The sequence below is a fragment of the Crotalus tigris genome, unplaced genomic scaffold (assembly GCF_016545835.1).
Source record: "Crotalus tigris isolate CLP2741 ecotype Arizona unplaced genomic scaffold, ASM1654583v1 scf7180000017690.20705106771:4171800, whole genome shotgun sequence".
NCBI classification, from domain to species: Eukaryota; Metazoa; Chordata; class Lepidosauria; order Squamata; family Viperidae; genus Crotalus; species Crotalus tigris.
Window position 1 is genome coordinate 3469758 of NW_024096569.1, and position 14148 is coordinate 3483905.

General features: G+C 44.4%; 1 protein-coding gene across 1 annotated transcript; it reads right to left on the reverse strand.

Annotated features, from left to right (window-relative positions):
• Positions 1-1282: 1282 nt before the first annotated feature.
• NGDN (neuroguidin) lies at positions 1283-13392 on the reverse strand. The gene is made up of 11 exons (XM_039338102.1): positions 13265-13392; positions 12615-12674; positions 12385-12456; positions 10211-10348; positions 8803-8887; positions 8653-8705; positions 6515-6641; positions 6226-6394; positions 4407-4563; positions 2236-2296; positions 1283-1431 (listed from the first exon to the last, which is right to left on the reverse strand). Exons 1-11 carry the CDS (start codon positions 13307-13309, stop codon positions 1412-1414), a joined length of 987 nt encoding a protein of 328 aa, XP_039194036.1. The 5' UTR covers positions 13310-13392; the 3' UTR covers positions 1283-1411.
• Positions 13393-14148: the final 756 nt, after the last annotated feature.

Consider the following 14148-nt stretch of genomic DNA (forward strand, 5'->3'; position numbering starts at 1 on the left):
TTGGATCAATGCCATTGATTTTGCCAGTCACTTTAAACGCAGACGAGGGGTTTGGAGGGAGAGGGGGGGAGAAAGACGGAAACGTGGGGATTCCCGTATTAAGGAGGTTGATCGCAAAAAAAAAAAAAAAAGAAGGAAGGAAGGGAATGAGGGAAGGAAGAAAGATAAAAGGAAGGGAATGAGGGAAGGAAGAAAGGAAGGGAGGGAATAGGAAGAAAAGGAAGGTAAAAGGGAATGAGGGAAGGAAGAAAGGAAGGAAGGAAGGTAAAAGGAAGGGAATGAGGGAAGGAAGAAAGGAAGATAAAAGAAAAGGAAGGGAATGGGGAAGGAAGCAAGGAAGGAAGGTAAAAGGGAATGAGGGAAGGAAAAAGGAAGGGAATGAGGGAAGGAAGAAAGGAAGGTAAAAGAAAGAAAAGGAAGGGAGTGGGGGAAGGAAGCAAGGAAGGAAGGGAATAGGAAGAAAAGGAAGGAAGGAAATTAAAGGAAGGGGGAAGGAAGGAAGGCATGAAAAAAGGGAAGAAATGGAGGAAAAAGGAAAAGAATAGGGAGAAGGGAAAGGAAGAAAGGAAAGAGAATAGTGAGAGAGGGAAGGAAGGAAGAGAAAAGGAAGAAAAGGAAGGGAATGGGGGAAGGAACAAGGAAAGAGGGAGGGAGGGAGAAAGGGAGGGAGGCAGGGAGGAAGGAAGAAAAAAGGGAAGAAAGGAAGGAGGAAAAAGAAGGAAAGAAATAGGGAGAAGGGGAAGGGAGGAAGGAAAGGAAGGAAAAAGGAAGAAAGGAAAGGAAATAAGGAGGAAGAAGGGAGGGAAAGAAGGAAGGAAGGGAATGGAAGGAAGGTAAAAAGAAGAAAATGGGGGAAGGAAGGAAGGAAGGAGGGAGGGAGGGAAGAAAAGAAGATGAAAGAAAGAAAAGAAAAAAACACAGCCCGAAGTCACAACATGTTGCTGGCTGAGGAATTCTGGGAGTTGAAGTCCACAAGTCATCAAAGGGCCGCGTTTCAAGACCCCTGTGCTATGCTTTCAGAAAACAACCTGAGATTGGGGGGGGGGGGGTTGAATTGCAGAAACAGCGGAGAAAAATTGAGAAAGGGACAAGCCCTGATCGCCCGTCGGGAACCGGTTTAACCTTGTTAAACTTCAAATTCTTTTGGGGAAAAAAAAATTCCCTTTTCTTCACACCGAGGGGGAAATGGTAAGAGCAAAACCCAAATTTGCTTTTTTTTCCTCACATCCCCCCCAACTGACGTCACAGGAAAGTAAAAAAAAAAAAAAAAAGCAAACCAGAGTTTAAACAGGAAAAGGTGGCCCTTCAGCTTTATTATTCACAACGAATGACTGTTAATTGTTACGGGCTAAATCGGGGTGTCATTCCCAGCTATTGGGGCTCTGCAGACCTCGATCCCGAGTAGTGAGGTTTATCGTCTCCTGCGGAAACCTGGAGGGTGAGGGAGGGAAAAGAAGGGGAGAGAAAGAAAGAAAGGAAAAGGAAAGAAGGAAGGGAAAGAATTTAGTGCAGAAAAAAATATATATAGCTTCAGGTAGGAAGAGGCTGGGTTTCTATCAAGAGGCTAGACCTCAGGAAGGACCACAATGGAGCCGAAAATTTCTGTCGCCTAGCGAGACATTTGCTAAGTGGGGTTTGCTCCATTTTACTACATTTCTTGTCACAGGTGTTAAGTAAATCACTAACAGTAGTAACCCGGTTGTTAACGGAATCTGACTTCCCCCCATTGACTTGGCTTGTCACAAAAAGGGATCACGTGACACGCCCCAGGACACTGCAACAGTCATAAATTTGAAGCAGTTGCCAAGCGTCTGAATTCTGATCACGTGACCACGGAGACGGTGCAATGGGTCGTGTGAAAAAAATGATGCTAAATCGCTTTTTTCCAGTTCCGTTGTAACTTCCAACGGTCACTATACAAATTGCCGTTAAGTCGAGGACTTTACCTGTACTTTACGGCAAATGTGAGGGAAAAAAAACAAAAACCAAAATGCCCGGTAGCTATTTGGGACTTTCGATTTTTTGAGGCTTTCTTGCTTTGTACCGTTCCAGATTTTAATCTTTTCGCAAGGGCAGAATTTGAACTCAGTTTTTTTTCCCCCGTCGCTTCTTAAACCGCCACCGGAGTCAGCCGGAATTTGGGGTGCAGGCAGGAAGTTTTGCTAAACTTCCTAATTTTCTGATTTAAAGGGGGGGGGGGGGAAAGAGATCACCCACTTTTAATTCAGCGCTTACCTTTCCGCTTGCTCCGTTTCGTGCTGATCTTCTTCCTTCTCTTGTTGGGTGGATTTAAATCCTGTAAGGAAGAAACGAGAGAAGAAAAAAAAAAGAGATCAGTGGAAAGAGGAGATCAGGCACGCAGAGGGGAATCTAAGGATAGAGAAGGGGATTCTGCGCTTCAGGAAATAAGTCCTCTATTAAGGACCGCAAGGGAGCCTGGAATTGTGGTGGTAAATCATTGCAATTGTTCAGCAGATCACCAAGGGACCCGATTCCATTTTACAACCGTTCAGTGAGTCACTCCCAGAATTCCCCAGCCAAAATGGCTGTTAGGAACTTTAGTAAATTGAAGATGGGTGGACTTCAACTCCCAGAATTCCTCAGCCAATATGGCTGTTAGGAACCTTAGTAAATTGAAGATGGGTGGACTTCAACTCCCAGAATTCCTCAGCCAATATGGCTGTTAGGAACCTTAGTAAATTGAAGATGGGTGGACTTCAACTCCCAGAATTCCTCAGCCAATATGGCTGTTAGGAACCTTAGTAAATTGAAGATGGGTGGACTTCAACTCCCAGAATTCCTCAGCCAATATAGCTGTTAAGAACCTTAGTAAATTGAAGATGGGTGGACTTCAACTCCCAGAATTCCCCAGCCAACATGGGAGTTAGCAACCATTGTAATTTTAAGATGGGCGGACTTCAACTCCCAGAATCCCTCAGCCAATATGATTGTTAGGAACCTTAGTTAATTTAAGATGGGTGGACCTCATCTCCCAGAATACCTCAGCCAAAATGGCTGTCAGGAACCTTACTAATTTTAAGATGGTAGACTTCAACTCTCAGAATTCCTCAGCTAACATTGCTGGCTGTGGAATGCTGGGAGTTGAAGTCCACCCATCTTAAAGGTGCTGAGGTTGAAAAACACCACCCCAGACTCTCTCAGAAAGAAGCCAGACACGAAAAGTTCTGATGATCCCCTCCATGGCTAAGGGGATCCACTCCCATTTTGCAAAGCATGGTAAGTAGGAAGGTTTACAGGCATAGATCAGCTATTCCAAGGACCTAAGGCTAGAAAAGCAGGAGATTATGAGTTCAAGTCCCACCTTAGCATGAAAGCCAGCTGGGTGACTTTGGGTCAATCACCAGGAGACAGGGAGTTCTAGTCTCATCTTGGGCACCAAAGCCACCGGAGTGACTTTGAGCCAGTCACCAGGAGACAGTGAGTTCTAGTCCTGCTTTAGGCATAAAAGCTAGTTGAGTGACTCTGGGCCCATTCACCCGGAGACAGTGAGTTCTAGTCCTGCCTTAGAAATGAAAGCCAGCTGAGTGACTTTGAGCCAATCACCAGGAGACGGTAAGTTCTAGTCCCGCCTTAGCACAAAAGCCTGTTTTGGGGTGATTTTGGCCCAATCACCAGGAGACGGTGAGTTCTAGTCCTGTCTTAGGCAATAAAGCTAGCTAAGTGACTTTGAGCCAATCACTAGGAGACGGTGAGTTCTAGTCCCGCCTTAGCACAAAAGCCAGCTGGGTGATTTTGGCCCGATCACTAGGAGACGGTGAGTTCTAGTCCTGTCTTAGGCAATAAAGCTAGCTAAGTGACTTTGAGCCAGTCACCAGGAGACAGGGAGTTCTAGTCCCGCTTTAGGAATGAAAGCCAGCTGGACGACTCTAGCCCAATCACCAGGAGACAGGGAATTCTAGTCCCGCCTTAGCACAAAAGCCAGCTGGGTGATTTTGGCCCAATCACCAGGAGACGGTGAGTTCTAGTCCCGCCTTAGCACAAAAGCCAGCTGGGTGATTCTGGCCCAATCACCAGGAGACGGTGAGTTCTAGTCCTAGCTTAGGCAATAAAGCTAGCTAAGTGACTTTGAGCCAATCACCAGGAGACAGTAAGTTCTAGTCCTGCCTTAGCACAAAAGCTAGCTGGGTGATTTTGGCCCAATCACTAGGAGACGGTGAGTTCTAGTCCTGCCTTAGCACAAAAGCCAGCTGGGTGATTTTGGCCCAATCACTAGGAGACGGTGTTCTCGTCCCGCCTTAGGAATGAAAGCCAGCTGGACGACTCTAGCCCAATCACCAGGAGAACGGGAATTCTAGGCCTGTCTTAGCACAAAAGCCAGCTGGGTGATTTTGGCCCAGTCACCAAGAGATGGTGAGTTCTAGTCCCTCCTTAAGCATGAAACTCACTTCTCCCAGAGATGGGGTGGCCCCTGTGAGGGCGCTGATGTCCCGGAAGTGGGTGAGGGAGCTGAGTTGGGAGCCGAGGACCCCTCCTTGTCTACGACGGGCTTTCTCCTTCCGGGTCACGTTGAGACGGACCATCATGCTCTCCTCGTAGTTGGTCCTGCAAGAAGATGGGACACGTTTGGAAAGCAAAGGTAAAAGAAGGCAGCCTGGCTGAAGGTATTCCAAGATAGATTGCATCTGCCTCTGGAGGCTCCGCCTAGTACAACTGAGACTTCTGCTTCAAGGTCTCTGAGGCCTATCCTTTGGATCCTTCCATGGTGCTCTCTCTTATCAGAGCCTGGGCGCCCAACCCTAAACCTTCGAATTGGGTGGGGGGTTGGTCTAGATGACCTATGAGATCCCTTCCAACGGCTATTCTATTCTTATTTTATATTCTATTCTATACTGCATTCTATTCTATATTCTATTCTATACTGCATTCTATTCTATTCTATACTGCATTCTATTCTATATTCTCTTCTATATTCTATTCTATACTGCATTCTATTCTATTCTATATATTTTATTATTCTATTCTATTCTATTCTATTCTATTCTATTCTATTCTATTCTATTCTCCATCATAATGCTGAGAAAAGGCGTTCAGGTAAGACAACGCCTATTCCAGGGGTAGGCACCCTTGGCTCTTTTGTGACTGGTGGACTTCAACTCCCAGGATTCCTGAGCCAGCCATGCTGAGGAGAAAGGGAGAGGTTTCCATGCTGAGTTATGCTGGCTCAGGAATTCTGGGAGTTGAAGTCCACAAGTCATAAAAGAGCCAAGGTTGCCTACCCCTGGCCTATCCTATCCTATCCTATCCTATCCTATCATCCTCTACTATTCTTTATTTCTATTCTATTTTTCCAATCTTGCCAGAAACCTGGGATCTCCCCATTCCTTCTCTCAAGCCCAAATATATTTTGGAAACTTCTGAATCCTGGGTGTTTTCCTCGCACGAGAACTTTTATTTGGCCAAATGTGATTACATACGCAAGAGGAAGGAAGGAAGGAAGGAAGGAAGGAAGGAAGGAAGGAAGGAAGGAAGGAAGGAAGGAAGGAAGGAAGGAAGGAGAAAAAGAAAGAAAAAGAAAGAAGGAAAGAAAGAACTTTTATTTGGCCAAGTGTGATTACATACACAAGAGGAAGGAAAGAAGGAAGGAAGAAAAAAGAAAGAGAAAGAAAGAACGAACAAACTTTTATTTAGCCAAGTGTGATTACATACACAAGAGGAAGGAAGGAAGGAAGGAAGGAAGGAAGAAAAAAGAAAGAAAGAAAGAAAGAAAGAACTTTTATTTGGCCAAGTGTGATTACATACACAAGAGTAAGGAAGGAAGGAAGGAAGGAAGGAAGGAAGGAAGGAAGGAAGGAAGGAAGGAAGGAAGGAAGGAAGGAAAGAAAAAGAAAGAAGGAAAGAAAGAACTTTTATTTGGCCAAGTGTGATTACATACACAAGAGGAAGGAAAGAAGGAAGGAAGGAAGAAAAAAGAAAGAGAAAGAAAGAACAAACTTTTATTTAGCCAAGTGTGATTACATACACAAGAGGAAGGAAGGAAGGAAGGAAGGAAGAAAAAAGAAAGAAAGAAAGAAAGAAAGAACTTTTATTTGGCCAAGTGTGATTACATACACAAGAGGAAAGAAGGAAGAAAGGAAGGAAGGAAGGAAGGAAGGAAGGAAGGAAGGAAGGAAGGAAGGAAGGAAGGAAGGAAGGAAGGAAGGAAGGAAGGCAGTCCCCCTTGCCCTCCTTGCCCCTGGGCTGACCCTTCCCTCCTTCCTCACTAACCGGTGCTCATCCTCCCGGTTCTGCCGGGCCGTGTGGGCGTGACGCCCTTCCCGGATCTCTTCCGGAGCGTCGGAATACTGCTCCTTCAGCTCCCGGATGATGGAGCTACTCAGTGCTCGCTTTTTGGCTTGTTCGGCCATCTTCTTCTCTCTCTCCATCTCGGTTTCGTCTGTGAGAGACAGACAAGAGAGAGATGTTCGTGCCGGATACGGCAAGCCGGTTTATTCTTCCTTACGTCGTGACGCCAAACTCCGCCCCTCGCTTTGCTCAAACCAGGTTGCATCCTTACTGTAATGCACGGGGACCAGACGAGGTGGGACGTATTTCCGGATGCCTCCTTTGGAGGTGTCTTTCCCAGGAGTCTTGGCGGCGCCCCCAACATCCTCTTCCTCTTCTCCCTCTTCCGAGTCACTGAGCTGGGAACGGGACAAAGGAATTGGGCAGGGGGGTTGGACTAGATGACCTTCAAGGTCCCTTCCAACTCTGTTAATTCTAATTGCAAGGGATTGGGGGAACTTAAAGAGTAGATCCATGTTTCTTAATCTGGGTACTTTTATGAGGTGGGGACTTCAATTCCCAGAATCCCCCAGACAGCGGGTCGATCACAACTCTTAGAATTCTCTCCAGCCAGCATTTGTGGATTTCAACTCCCTCACTTTGGGCCAATCACCAGGAGACAGTGAGTTCTAGTCCCGCCTTAGGCATGAGAGCCAGCTAAGTGATTTTAGGCCAAATACTAGGAGGTGGTGAGTTCTAGTCCCAGACATGAAAGCCATCTAGGAGACTTATATAAGGAGCGGTTGCTAGAATTGGGTATGTCTAGTTTAACAAAGAGAAGGACGAGGGGGGATATGATAGTAGTGTTCCAGTATCTCAGGGGCTGCCATAAAGAAGAGGGAGTCAAGCTATTCTCTAAAGCACCTGAAGAAAGGACAAGAAGCAACGGGTGGAAACTAATCAAGGAGAGAAGCAACCTAGAACTAAGGAGAAACTTCCTGACAGTGAGAACAATTAATCAGTGGAACAGCCGGCCTCCAGAAGCAGTAAATGCTCCAACACTGGAAGTTTTTAAGAAGAGACTGGACAGCCATTTGTCCGAAATGGTGTAGGGTTTCTTGCCTGAGCAGGGGGTTGGACTAGATGACCTCCAAGGTCCCTTCCAACTTTACTACTATTACTATATTACTACTTTGGGCCAAATACTAGGAGGTGGTGAGTTCTAGTCATGACAGCTGACCTGGTGACTCTGGGACATTCATGAGAAGATAAATAAAGATAAAAGGAAGATTAAAAACATTTTTGGAAGGACTGCAGGGCATTTTTTGAAGGACAGGTCACTTTCTCCTAAGCACTACCGTGACTTTTTCTCAAGTCACAAAGGCCGAACTGCCATTTAGACCAACATCCCTTTTTCTCCTAGCAATGATCAAGCCATCTTCCAAGCTGGCTTAAAATTGGCCTCGGCTCAACCTCAATCAAATGATAGGATGATTAATATTAAGCCACTGGTCATTTTCCAGAATATCTCTTTCCAAACAGCAGTTCTACCTCATCAAAGAAAGATGGAGAGGGAGGAAGGGATCTACTTGCACACTCCCAGATGTATGCAAAATAACCCAGTCTATTTTAAATCGTCCGGAAATGTTCTTTTTCTCAAAAACACGGCGGGTTTTTTTTTTTTGAGAGCCGGAAGTTTCCATAAATGAACCGTTTGCAGCCTTCCTAGCAAATTCGAAGACCGAAAAAGCAGAGAGGAGAAACAAGAGATCGAGAAAAACTCAAGCACAAAAATACATTTTTGCCAATTTGATTGAACAATAAAAATGAATTTTCTCCAATCTTGACATCACCCAGATTCACTGGCCTGGGGGCTGTCACACAATTCATTTTTGCTCTGAAGGCCCAGCTAGGCTATCAGGAGTCCTCAGTTTACGACCGTTTGTCACATCGGCATGGGAAAAAGGGACTTATGACGGGTCCTCAGACTTACGACGGTCAAAGCATCCCCCACTCTCACAGGAATAAAATTTGGGCGCTTGGCAACAAGTGTGTATTTACACTTGTGCCCTTCGCAGCCAGCTTCAGACAAGCCAAGTCAGTGGGGCGAGCCAGATCCCCTTAATGGCCGTGTGATTCGTTTAACAACCGCAGGGATTTGCTTTCCAACTGTGGCAAAAAAAAAGGGGCGTAAAATCAGCACAGCTCATTTAATAAACTGCCAGGCTTCAGAATGGCAATATTGGGCCCAAATGCGGTCGTAGATCCAGGAACCCCCCCCCAAACTCATTTTTGCTCGACTTACGACCGCAATCGGACCCCAAAGGACTGTTCGAGCTAGTCCTCAACTTACGACCACAATTGAGCCCCCCCCCCCCGAACTGTTGTAAATGGAGGACCGCCTGTCTTCCAATCTTCCTCTTTTCCTACCTTGCTGATCAAGTTATCCGGATTTGGTTTGAATTTCAAGGGATTGTTTTCATCTGAAAGGAAAGAAGCCGGCTTAAGATGGCTCTACTTAAGGGCCCAGTTTGCACCGTGTTTTTCCCAGCACACCCCTCCACACCCCTCATGACTCACCCAGTCCCCCAGTAACAGCTGCCTTCACCAGTTTGTCCACCTGGTATTTCAATTTCTGCTCAATCGGACGCATCTTCTCCAGCACCTGTGCCACCCCCCCAAAAAATATTTAGGTTAAATCAGTGGTTCTCAACCTTTTTAATGCCGCGACCCCCCAACCGGTCATAAGTCGAGGACTACTCAACCGGTCGTAAGTCGAGGACTACTCAACTGGTGCAGCACCGTTTGCAGACTGGGGCTTTGGGCGGGCTCAGCAGGGCAGAGACAGCCTGGACAATTCCTATTGGCTTTTGAAAGCCAATAGAATTAGACTCTATTCAAGAGAGTCTATTCTATTGGCTTTCAAAAGCAAATAGAATAAAAGGGAGTAGCACAGCTAAGGAAAAGGGGGAAAAAAATGGCGGACTGCGTTGTTTGGCGATCCCCGTGAAATGGTCGTTCGACCCCAAATGAGAACCACTGGTTTAAATACATCAATCTTTCTCAACTGTAACAGCCTGAAGATGGGAGGACTTCAACTCCCAGAATTCCAAAGCCAGCAATGTTAGCTGGGGAATTTTGGGAGTTGAAGTCCACCCATCTTAAAATGACCAAGGTTGCTAACGGACATTGCTGGCTATGGAATTCTGGAAGATGAAGTCCAGCCCTCTTCAATTTACTAAGGTTTCTAATGGCCATATTGGCTGGGGAATTCTGGGAGTTGAAGTCCACCCAACTTAAAGCAGCCACGGTTGAGGAACTGATTCATGTTATCCTGAGAGTCTGAGTGACTTATCCATATAAAACATCTTCAATTTTAGCGTTTAGCCTTAAATCACACCTAACAGCTCAGAATTTTATTGATTATTCTGATGATTTATTAGATTGTTATTCAGGAGTTCAAGGCCGCCTACGCAGCTTCGCCTCCCCCCTCTCCCATTTTCCACCACAAGGGTGACTGGCTCACAATCTTTGGGAAAAACCAGGAAGAGAGCAATAAAAATTATTTTGGAAATTGCTTAAGATCCGAGTAAGAATCTTAAGTTGAGGACTACCTGTAGTCTCTTAACCATCCTACTTTGCAGGGCTGTTTATGTGGCTGGAAAGGCTTGGTTTGCTATACAAAATGGAGGATCAACCTCTATCAAATATATAAGCAAATATAATTAATTAAAAAAAATAACAAACATGCATTTAAGATTTTGATTTTTTTTTTTTAAAAAAAAAAAACTTATTCCTTGAGAAGAGCTGTGCCAGCCAATTGCAATCACACAACTTTCCAATATCTGGACTTCAACTCCCAGAATGCCCTAGCCAGCATGAAATTCCCAGAATCCTCCTCCTCAGCTGGCTGGGGAATTCTGGGAGTTGAAGTCCACCCATCTAATGGACCAGGATCTCCCTGAAAGAAGTCCAGGGTGGCTCATACCGTCCGCGTTTCCACCAGCCGCAGTAAGGCAGGGTGATTGGCCACAGACCGTCCCGAGGTCTTCTCCAACATCAAGTGTGAGAGATCTTGAAGATAGAGGAGCAGGAGATGGTCCTTGACTTCCAGGAAACTGAGGCCCTGATAAGAAGAGAAAAGGAGGTTGGTGAACCATGGGGAAGATGTTTTAAGTTTTAAGTAATGTTTAAATTTGTGTTTTGGAGGGAGTATAATTTGTTTATGTTAATGTTTTAAGTTTTAACTTGTTTATTCTAATGTTTTAAGTTTCAAGTAACGTTTAAATTTGTGTTTTGGAGGGAGTATAATTTGTTTAATTAAATGTATTTAGATTTGTTTATGATTTATATTAGATTTTATATTATAGGTATAGATGTTCAAAGAAAGTTTAGAGTATATTATAATGTGTTTAATGATTTTAATTATTATTTTTTTAGAGAAGATAATCTACTTAATTTAAGGTATTCAGATTTGTTTAGGATTCATATGTGTTTTAAGTTTCTTTTTTTTTTTTCTTTTTGAAATATTTAGGATAAGCCTGTAATCAACTCTGGGAGGCCTAGGGGAGGGTTAGGGAGGTTTGGGGAGATGGGGGAGGGTATGGGAGGGTGGGTTTGGGGAGGGGATTAGTTTTGTAAAATTTAAAAAACTTTTAATAAAAAAAAAAGAGAGAAAAGGAGGTTGGTGAACCATGGGGAAGATTTAGGACCTTGAGTGGAGACTCTGCGAACAGAATTCAGGTATGAAATGTCACCACAGAAGAAGACACTGGAATGGACACAGTGGGGGGATAGGATAGGATAGAATAACAGAATGGAACGGAACGGATAGGAATGGAATGGAATGGAATGGAATAGAATAATAGAATGGAACGGAACGGAACAGAATAGAATAGAATGGAATGGAAGGGAATGGAACAGAACAGAGAATAGAATGGAATAGAAATAAGAATAGAATAGAAATAAGAACAGAACAGAATAGAAATAAGAATAGAATAGAATAGAAATAAGAATAGAACAGAATGTAGAAAATATGGAATAGAATATCTTTACTATCATAGTGTAACAACGAAATTGCTGTCCACAGTGCATACTACACACAAGTAAAAACCACAAATAAGAACATACATTATATACACATATCCTTCACTGCTTTATAAAATCCTAGTGAGGCCACACCTGGAGTACTACAGCCAATTTTGGTCACTATATCACTAAAAAGATGTTGAGAGTTTGGAAAAAAAATTCAGAGAAGAGCAACTAAGATGATCCAAGGCCTGGAGACTAAATCATAAGAAGACCGGCTGCGGGACCTGGGTTTGGCTAGTCTAAAGAAAAAAAAGAAATAGGGGAGACATGATAGCTGTATCTGAGGGGCTGCCACAAGGCAGAGTGGGCCAGGTTATTCAACAAAGCACCAGAGGGAAGGACGAGAAACAACGGTTGGAAACTGACCAAAAACAGAAGCAACCTGGAATTAAGGAGAAACTTCCTGACAGTGAGGACAATCAACCAGTGGAACAGCTTGCCACCAGAAGTTATGGGCGCTCCATCACTGGAGGTTTTTAAGAAGAGACTAGAGACATTCCCCTGTCTGAGACAGGTCCTCCTGCTTGAGCAGGGGGCTGGACTAGAAGACCTCCAAGGTCCCTTCCAGCTCTTTTCTATTCTATTCCTCTTATATAATCTACTATAAGCTCCTTGGTCTTAGTCGTGTCAATTGGCCGTGGAGATCTTGCAGATAACTAAAAGTTCACATTAGAAGCACTACAGATAGTCCTCACAACGGTCCGTTTAGTGACTGTTCAAAGTTACGACAACGCTGGAAAAAAGTGACTTATAACCTTTTTTAACACGACTCTTGCAGCGTCTACATAGTCAGGTGATCAAAATTCAAACACTGGGCAACTGACTCATACTTATGACGGCTGTAGTGTCCCGGGGTCATGTGATCCCCTTCTGCAACCTTCTGACCAGCTAAGTCCATGAGGGAAGCCAATTTCACTGAACAATCGTGGAAAGAAAGGCCGTAGAATGGGGCTAAAGCTCACTTCAGAACTGCCTCGCTTAGCAACAGAAATGTTGGGCTCAGTTGTGGTCGTAAGTTGAGGATTACCTGTAGTTTCCATATTTTGCACCCCATGCCTTCCAGACGCTTACCTTCTCGGTGGGGTACTCTCCTGCTCGTATCTTCCGCGCTAAACTTTGTACATGTTGGGTAACTGCAACCACCTTTATTCCCACCAAAGGAAGGAAGGAAGGAAGAAGAAAAATCAAATTTTAGGAAGGGGAGAGAAGAAACGGTGCCAGCTGCAAAAAAAAAAAAAAAGAGCTGGAAAACCGGGCGGAACAATCCAGGTAAACAGGAAAAGTTAAAAGCTTTATCTCACCTGTTCTTGGAGAGATTTGAACAAGGTTAGGGCTGCAGGCAAGTCAGCTTCCACAATATCCTAAAACCAGGAAGAAAATACAGGCAGGGAAGAGGAAAAAAAATTCAATTTCTGCGTCCCAGAATTGTTCCATCTTATTCCCACCTTCCATACTACTCCAGGTGAGTGGACTCTAGGTATAATTTACAGTTTCTGCCTGCAGTGATAAAGAGGTCTTTTTTCTGTCTCTCTCTCTCTCTCTGTTTAATCATGTCAATCAGTAACGCAATAGATTTCCTTCATCAATTTGTCTGAAATGCTATAGGGTTTCCTGCCTGAGCAGGGGGTTGGACTAGATGACCTCTAGGATCCCTTCCAACATTATTATTATTATTGGAGGAAATAGAGTGGAAGAAAAAGAACACACACACACACATATACACACGGCTCATAGACACGCACCTGCGTATACATACAAATACACAAATATATTACAATGCACAAGTACATTAATATATTTAATTGCATTAAATATATCAAATTAAATCGATCCAATTCTGCCCTGATCACACACTCAGGGCAAAGAGCATCTGCTCAGACAAAAGGCATTGTCGACCCGTGTTCAACACGTGTGTGTACGCCTCCCCTCCCTCCAAGGCCCCCCTGCTCACACGCGAGTCCATCAATTCACACGACGGAGGCAGCCGGTCCGCCATCGCTCCGACTCCCACGTGGAAAAGTTCCTGCTGGGAGAAATCCCGCCTTCTTCAAGCGAGTTGTCCAATCCGAGATGACGCCCGCCACTCTGGCACAGACCTCTAGCCAACGGTCGTGCGATACGGAAGCCTCCCAGCCAATCATGCCGAAGTCTAGCGAGGATTTTTTTTTTTTAAAGGAGCAGAGGGAAGTTTTAAAAGCGGACCTCTTCGGTTCTTTGACGAAGGTAAATAGCCAATAGCGCTTAAGAGCCCACCTCCTGCGGAATAGATGTGGCCAATGAGGGGAGGAGGTGGGGCCTCCCCTTTGGAACGTTGACCAGTCAGAAACATTAAAAGGGTTATAAACAGATTCTTGCTGAATCCCCGCCTCGTTGAAGCCAACAGCCTATCAGAATTTGAACCTGAACCATTGGCAAAACCTTTGGTCCAATCACTGAGCTCCTCTTACTTTCACTATTTTCATTGATAATTTTTTTCAGTACAGCATCCTTGATAATTGATTATATTATAGAGAGCCTGTTTTTTTCCATTTCTAATTAATAGATATCATGCAAACCATCCAAAGGCTTCTTCCGTATCTCCCATTATCCCCAGCCAGGATGATAGTCATTGTAGCCCAACAATCTGGAGACTAGGTTTAAAAAGGGTTTTGGAAAATATGCTCTAAATAAAACGGTTTATTTCAACCTTGGCAACTTTAGTATGACTGGAGAATTCTGGGAGCTGAGATCTACACATACCGGTAGCGGCTACAGAATTCTGGGAATTGAAGTCTACAAATGCAACTGGGGAATAATAATAATAATAATGATAAAGTTGGAAGGGACCTTGGAGGT

Bases quoted from the DNA above. Each gene is read 5' to 3' on its own strand.
- NGDN (XM_039338102.1), bottom strand. From the start codon at position 13,309: ATGGCGGACCGGCTGCCTCCGTCGTGTGAATTGATGGACTCGCGT. The intron at 12,457-12,614 runs GTGAGATAAAGC...GTGGGAATAAAG, and splicing joins TCAAATCTCTCCAAGAACAG to GTGGTTGCAGTTACCCAACA. The intron at 10,349-12,384 runs GTAAGCGTCTGG...TCTTCTTATCAG, and splicing joins GAGAGTACCCCACCGAGAAG to GGCCTCAGTTTCCTGGAAGT.